Below are 8,046 nucleotides of genomic sequence, written 5' to 3' on the forward strand. Positions count from 1 at the left end.
TTCTTGTTGCATGCAGTACACTCAAAAGGTTTCTCTCCAGTGTGCGTTCGCAGATGCCTTCGCAGATTAGAACAAACCGAAAATTTCTTGTTGCATACAGTACACCCAAATTGCTTCTCTCCAGTGTGCGTTCGAAGATGCATTCGAAGATGAGAACTTTGCGAAAATTTCTTGGTGCATACAGTACACTCAAATTGCTTCTCTCCAGTGTGCGTTCGAAGATGCGTTCGCAGAGTAAAACCTCGCGAAAATTTCTTGTTGCACACAGTACACTCAAAAAGCTTTTCTCCAGTGTGTGTTCGAAGATGCGCTCGCAGATTAGTACTTTGCGAAAATGTCTTGTTGCACACAGTACACTGAAAAGCCGCCTCTCCAGAGTGACTTCTCATGTGTGCGGCCAGTTTGTTTCGAGAGGGAATCTCTTTGCAGCAAACATCGCACTGGAGCGGCATCTTGGCACCAGATGCACGTTAACTCTGAAACAAAAGAAGAAAAAAGGAAAACAATAAAACAGATTTTTATATGTTTGTCCTGTATGCTTCTTTGTCAATGGCAGGAAGAGGAGGTGGAAAGGGAGATCCTTAATACGGCACTTGCTACTGGCACATGGAAAGTGTGTAGTCAGAACAATAAGTGTTTAACTCACTTTGTCCTCCTCTGCTTTTGGGTCGTTTCGGCTCGTTGAAACCGAGTGGCGAGGGTTGGGATTTATTAAGAGGGAAGAAAGAAATGGGTGTGGCTCAAGATCGGTCATCCGCATTTTTTGCAATATCGGACGCGCACCTCGTGCGCAGTAACTGCCCTCTCCCACACTCCGTCCATTTCCAATTCTCCTCCAGTCCCCGCAGGTAAAAGATCGACAGTGTTTCGGTTGTCCCTGATCAGAGAAGCTCCAGAGTTGTGCCACTTTTTCAGCAGTGGAATAAATAGTGCTTCGACTTAAATGAGTAAAACTGGACATATCGCTATTACCTTTGATGGCCGAATAAGAGGCGGATCTTGCGGCCAAAAGGGATCACTGCTGTTAACGCAGATATAAAACGTTACGCGGAAATAAAGGCGCGCGATGTAGGCGGCGTGGCGACACAGAGGGAAAAAAAAGTGAGCGGGGAGGAAGGGGAGAAAAGCGGGCAGAGCAAATCGGATTATGGCGAAACCGTACCCTGTGCCCTCTGCTTTGCCAACAAGTTTTGCGCGCAGCTTAACACGCCAAGGTGCGACCCACACAGCTCGCCGGGCAGCACACCCCGACTCCGGCCACAACCCAAGAGCGAAAATAAATGTCACACGCCTCGTACACTTAACAGTACCAATTAGTGTGCTAAATTTCATTCGTACTCAAAAGGGCACAAGCGTGGCTGTGAGATTCTATTCGTATTTTACTCAAGGTAAAAAAGGTCTGCAAAATTCCCTAGGAACCTTCTACTCTACACCTTTACTTGTCTAGGAGGGACTCTCAGGGGTGCGAGTAAAAATTCACACACCTACAAGTGTGCGACGTGCACAACACACTTGGGTTTTCAGTGCCCACACCGGCGTGGCGCGGACGTATTCAGGTGCAGAGAGGCGGGAGAGGGAGAGGAAAGGGGAGGGGAGGGGCGTACGAAGACGGCAGGCGGCAGGCGCAGTCGCCCCGCGGAGTCTCCATTGTGAGACTCCGCGGTTTTCCGAGAAAGGAGCCCGGCGCGCCTTCAATGGCGAATCTTTTTGCTAATAATGCAACATACTCTCCCCTCATTCTGAAGGAGAGCGGCGGAAAGAGCGCGGGGGAGAGAGGGAGAGCGGGAGAGCAATCTTTTGACATTAAGACTGGCGGGATGTGGGGGAATGGAAGGGTCCCGGCGGGCACACATTGACTATCAGCGCGGGGTTACCGCGGCCGCATTGTTGAGGAAGAGAAATAAAAAGAGACAGGACCGGGAAGAGAAGCGCCAGCAGAGCGCCAGAGCGCCAGAGTGCAGCTTCGCGTTTACACTAAAAGCAGTCTCAGACCGTGCAGCGTGCGTCCTTGTACGCAGGGGGGCGAGATTTTGCGAAGACAAATTTTTAAAACCATAAATTAAGATATAAAATACAGTCAATTGGCCTCCTGTCTCCTTTAGGCTTAACTCAGAGGTGAGCATCGGGCGGTCCGCAGTCCCGGTAAAGTGGCCCGCCAGTCCCGGTAATAACTGGCAAGGTTCCGAAAGCGAGAGGCGAGTGAGACGGAGCTACGGCCGGTGCAAGCGTTCCACTCGTACCTGTCGTTTTCGGAACGTTGCCGGTTCTTACCGGGACTCGCGGGCCACCTTACCGGGACTGCGGACCGCCCGATGCTCATCTCTGGCTTAACCGCCAGTTTCAGTTTTACCTGCACTGGAGCTGCCCATGTATCCAGAAGTAGCAAAAGGTTTTAAATCCATGTACGATGCTCTGTGATGTTTATTCTATTTACTATTTTTTTTCTCTTTTTTTTTTTCTTTTGTCCTGTCCGAGCATTTGTGTATGCCGCTCCTCTCGTCCAGCCGCAGACACGCCTGCTTCACCTCCTCCTCCGTTCCTCCCTCGTGAGAGGAATTTGCATCGGGCAGATATATTGTATGTCAGGGGGGCGCGCCACCTCGGACTCCTCCTGACGTCCTCCCCAGAGAGCTCCGCCCCACTGCACGTCCACACCCGAAATACCAACGAAGGGAAGCACCTGACTGACTCGCAGGATCAGACGGATCACGCACTGGAACCCATACACCCAACGCCCCACACGCGCAACGCAGACCCACACAAATGAGCTTTCTGTCTGTTCGGCAGAGGTGCAAGGAGCATAAGGAGAGATAGGTTTCTGCAATGGTATGCGCCGAAATCAAACTCAGCATTTAAAACTAGAATTTATAATTCAAAATGATTAAACGCTCATTTTCCAAAAATCACAAAACCTATTAAAATTCGTCAGAATTTGGCAAAATGCAAGTTTCTTTTAAGCCTTGGTAAAATTCCTGCAAAATTTATACCGGAAGTGAAAAAAATTGAAGAGGGATCACACCTAGACAATCTCGATTTCCTAACTTCAAACAAATAAAAGACAGAAACCCAGTTAGTGTACTCTTCTCGCAACAAGTCGGTTAAGTGCACATGGCGACGACATGCATTCATAGAAAAGGGAATAGAATAAATGATATGCACGGCTCACTGTGCAGCTGGACCGCCGCTCGCTTTCCGCATGTGTGTCTACTACTTAATGCACGGCCCGCACGCCATCGCCACCGAGTGTCTGATTTCGCGCTCCGATACGTCCCGATGCACGTTTAGCGTCGTCGTCAGGCGTCTGACGGCATTAGAGAGTGCCTTTCCATGTATGTAACGGCTAATGACATTATGACAGGAAGTGGGAAGTATCTCAATCTCTATCTCCATCTCTCTCTCTCTGGCGCTCTCGGTCGCCGCTCTGTATATCCCTCCCTTTCTCTCCCGCACGGTAAGCTGTCCTACGCACGCCCGACTCGATACTCCCACTTGCGCACACACCCACGAGCGGATCCATAAATGCATGCTACAGTATAGGTTATTTCAGTATGAAATGGTGCGGAACGCGCGTCCACCGCGTGGACGACACGCGTCGGGAAGTGCGGCGCCGCAGGCACACTGGAAAACAAAAGGGATAGCAATACAGCACTTTCTAAACGAGCAATACAGCACCTTTCAAAGGTGCAATACAGCACCTTTCAAAGGTGCAATACAGCGCCTTTCAAAGGTGCAATAAAGCACCTTTTAAAGGTACAATACAGCGCTTTTGAAAAGTGCGCATGTTTCTTAACACCCCAAACAGTTCTCAATTTATGACACTTCAGTGCCTTCCGAGAGGCACAAAGGCGTCACCATGGTGCACTCTTTCAAAAGTACCATCATTGCATGTGCATTTTTTTCTGAGCGGCACATTTGTAAACAAGCTGAATGTCGGTGGTCAGTCGTGTCGCTGACGGCCGGATGCACGGCCCGGGGCGGCACGTGTCGCTGCACGTGTCGCACGTCACTTCCACGTGTCGGTGGGGGTGCTCCGCTGTGCTCTGCGCTCCGCTCTGCCTCTGCCCTATGCTCCAGCAGCCGGGTCCATTAGCCCGCGGCCCCCGCCTGACCTTTCGGCCGCTGATTCGGTATGGACAACCCCTTGATTGCTGTACAGGGACAAGCCTGATTACTGGAAAAACAAAGGCGCTATCCGATCCTTTCAGCTGAACACTAGTGTTAAACACGTTTTAGGAAGTGTTAAAGTGCATACTTTCAGTTGATTTTACTTTTCAATATATTATCTGTAGGAGCAAGTCAATTTAATTTTTGGACGCATGATCGCATTTCCCGTTAAATTCCCCGCGTTGAACGACTCGATATTTGGTAGGGTCTGATAAACGGTAACAAATGAAAAGCGATTTAAAACAAACTGTACCATAGATGAAATCAATTTCTGTTATTTAACAGGACCCCATGGAATGTACGCTCGTTCGATGCTGAGTTTTATATAGATTTCGAAAAGAAAACGTAGAACATATTTTTTTGGCCTACAAAAATTGCTGCTCAATTCAAGTAAGATTTCAATATTATTTTGTAATTTTTTAATTCTTTTAATAAACATGACACAATATTTTAACAGTTTTTGGTCTGTTTAATAGTTGTTTTGTAGATTTCTTTTTTACAGTGTATGACGTGGAAAGTTGTGGATTTGCGCTCCCATATTACCCAGCAGCAGCCATCTCTCGTCGTCGGCCTTCCCCGCTCCGCCCCGCCTCGCTCGCCACCATGGCCATGGCCCCGCCCGCCAGGCAATACGTACGATGACAGGCGCACCAATTGCAACAGTGCCTCGCAATTACAAAAATATAACAATCGTCCCAGCTGCACGCGAGAGGCGGCGGCGCGCAACCGCGGTGCAATCCTGCAGTCCGTGGTCCAGTGCATCACATCACTAGACGACCTTATACTTCCTGCAAAGATAAGTACATGACACGTGAGACTGGACTAGAAGACCAGCAATCTAATAGATGGGCCAGCTAGCTGCCGTACTCTTCAGTGTTGTTGTCGCGTTGATGTGTAGGGTTACAGTGTGCCCTAGACTCAGGTCTTCCTGTTTCAAACTATCTGCATATTTAAGTAATTTTGTTTAGTTTCAACTCAATTCCGCGCTCTAGCATTCAGCGATTATGTGTGATAGTTTTCCAGCCCAATGTAAAATGTAGTTTTCTGGTTCAATTTTTATTGCAACATCTTCTACACAGAACTAAATTGCTGCGACTGAATCACACAGGATGATAGATATTTCAATAAACAAACATTACATTAAGTTATTTGTCTTGTTTTAGTTTTTATGTCAAGACCTAGCTATTTTTACAATGCACGAATGAGTAAGAAAATATAAGAAAGCGTAAAAAAAAAACTTATTCTGAAATGTGAATTAAAAAAACATTGCTTGTCAATGAAAAAGCAGTGATCAACATAACGTGCTGCAATAAAGAATTCAATCCGACAACTAATTACAAAATTTCATCTACAAGAACAAGTTAAATTTATAAATGGTCTGGTTTTCGGGTGTAGGTGGGTTTACGGAAGTTACAAACATGACAATTTCTTTTAAAGAGAAAACTTAAGAACTCTACGTTATGGATTCCAACATGTTTATGATGCAAAGTGCTACCTCCGAATGTCTAGTAGCATAAAGATAATAAAGTATACTACACAATCAAAGGCTTATCTGCATTGTGCATTCGGAGATGCTTCCGCAGAGAGCTATTCACCGCAAATTACTTGTTGCACACAGTACTCTCAAATTGCTTCTCTCCAGTGTGCGTTTGAAGATGCGCTCGTAGACTAGAACTTTGCGAAAATGTCTTGTTGCAAACAGTACACTCAAAAGGCTTCTCTCCAGTGTGTGTTCGTAGATGCCTTCGCAGATTACAACTAAGCGAAAATTTCTTGTTGCATACAGTACACTCAAATTGCTTCTCTCCAGTGTGCGTTCGCAGATGCAGTCGCAGAGAGCTATTTGCCGAAAATTTCTTGTTGCACACAGTACACTCAAAAGGCTTCTCTCCAGTGTGTGTTTGTAGATGCCTTCGCAGATCAGAACTATCCAAAAATTTCTTGTTACACAGAGTACACCCAAATTGCTTCTCTCCAGTGTGCGTTCGCAGATGCAGTCGCAGAGACCAATTTACCGCAAATTTCTTGTTGAACACAGTACACTCGAAAAGCTTCTCTCCAGTGTGCGTTTGAAGATGCGCTCGTAGATTAGAACTTTGCGAAAATGTCTTGTGGCAAACAGTACACTCAAAAGGCTTTTCTCCAGTGTGCGTGCGCAGATGCCTTCGCAGATTAGAACTATTACAAAATTTCTTGTTGCACAGAGTACATTTAAAAGGCTTCTCTCCAGTGTGCGTTCGAAGATGCGTTTGTAGATGAGAACTATGCGAAAATTTCTTGTTGCACACAGTACACTCAAAAGGCTTCTCTCCAGTGTGTGTTCGTAGATGCCTTCGCAGATCAGAACTAACCGCAAATTTCTCGTTGCACACAGAACACTCAAAAGACTTCTCTCCAGTGTGCGTTCGCAGATGCCTTCGCAGAGAGCTATTTGCCGAAAATTTCTTGTTGCACACAGTACACTCAAAAGGCTTCTCTCCAGTGTGTGTTCGCAGATGCAATCGCAGATCAGAACTACCAGAAAATTTCTTGTTGCATACAGTACACTCGAAAGGCTTCTCTCCAGTGTGCGTTCGAAAATGCGCTCGTAGGTGAGAACTTTGCAAAAATGTCTTGTTGCACACAGTACACTCAAAAGGCGCCTCTCCAGAGTGACTTCTCATGTGTTCGGCCAGTTTGCTTCGAGAGGGAATCTCTTTGCAGCAAACGTCGCACTGGAAGGGCATCTTAGCAGATGTACACACGTCAATTCTGAAACGAAACGAGATAAAGAAAAACAATAAAACAGGTTTTTTGAAAAATAGTTTTTTGGGGGCAGTGGGGGGGGAAAAAGAAAGGGGAGGCGAGGAGTCTTTATCAATCACTTGATGTTGGCACATGGACAGTGTGTAAATAGGGCGGAAAGTGTTATTGTGTCTTTCTCTTCTTTTTGGTCGTTTCAGCTGATTGAAAGCGAGCGGCGCGGGCTGGGATATATAGAGGGAAGAAAAGGGCTAAATCGGACGCGCACTTGCAGTTACACTCTTATTCCGAGTGTGTTCGGTTCCACTCTCATTTCAAGTGTGTTCAGTTACACCCTCATTCGCGTGTTTTCCGCCGTGATTTACGAGTCAGAATGTAAAAGGAGCGGCGTCCAGTTACGGACTTTATCGCCTCAGAGCGACCCATTCAACCCCGTGCGCACCTGCTTTGTAATAAATACTTAAAAAATAAAAATAAAAATAAAAATACCCCACAGGCGAAACGGAGCGAGCTTTACAAATAATGTTACGGCCGGTATTGGCCAACACACACTCTCACATGCTAAACTGCATCTTTTAATAAACATGACACAATATTTTAACAGTTTTTGGTCTGTTTAATAGTTGTTTTGTAGATTTCTTTTTTACAGTGTATGACGTGGAAAGTTGTGGATTTGCGCTCCCATATTACCCAGCAGCAGCCATCTCTCGTCGTCGGCCTTCCCCGCTCCGCCCCGCCTCGCTCGCCACCATGGCCATGGCCCCGCCCGCCAGGCAATACGTACGATGACAGGCGCACCAATTGCAACAGTGCCTCGCAATTACAAAAATATAACAATCGTCCCAGCTGCACGCGAGAGGCGGCGGCGCGCAACCGCGGTGCAATCCTGCAGTCCGTGGTCCAGTGCATCACATCACTAGACGACCTTATACTTCCTGCAAAGATAAGTACATGACACGTGAGACTGGACTAGAAGACCAGCAATCTAATAGATGGGCCAGCTAGCTGCCGTACTCTTCAGTGTTGTTGTCGCGTTGATGTGTAGGGTTACAGTGTGCCCTAGACTCAGGTCTTCCTGTTTCAAACTATCTGCATATTTAAGTAATTTTGTTTAGTTTCAACTCAATTCCGCGCTCTAGC

The 8,046-nt window shown here is 46.7% G+C and overlaps 1 protein-coding gene across 10 annotated transcripts in view; it reads right to left on the reverse strand.

Moving 5' to 3' along the window:
* LOC127749631 (oocyte zinc finger protein XlCOF6-like) overlaps nt 1–8,046 on the reverse strand; it is a 219,104-nt gene that overhangs the window by 165,996 nt on the left and 45,062 nt on the right. For 3 of the 10 annotated variants that reach the window (XM_052268568.1, XM_052268569.1, XM_052268567.1), the window contains exon 3: nt 5,145–6,915. The exons of the other annotated variants lie outside the window; for them this stretch is intronic. In XM_052268568.1, coding sequence (XP_052124528.1) covers nt 5,766–6,890 — 1,125 coding nt within the window. In that variant the 5' untranslated portion in view covers nt 6,891–6,915 and the 3' untranslated portion in view covers nt 5,145–5,765. Of the gene's footprint in view, nt 1–5,144; nt 6,916–8,046 lie in introns of those variants that run through there. 10 annotated transcript variants of the gene reach the window in all.

The sequence above is a fragment of the Frankliniella occidentalis genome, unplaced genomic scaffold, assembly GCF_000697945.3.
Source record: "Frankliniella occidentalis isolate FOCC.00 unplaced genomic scaffold, Focc_3.1 Scaffold72, whole genome shotgun sequence".
In the NCBI taxonomy this organism is placed as follows: Eukaryota; Metazoa; Arthropoda; class Insecta; order Thysanoptera; family Thripidae; genus Frankliniella; species Frankliniella occidentalis.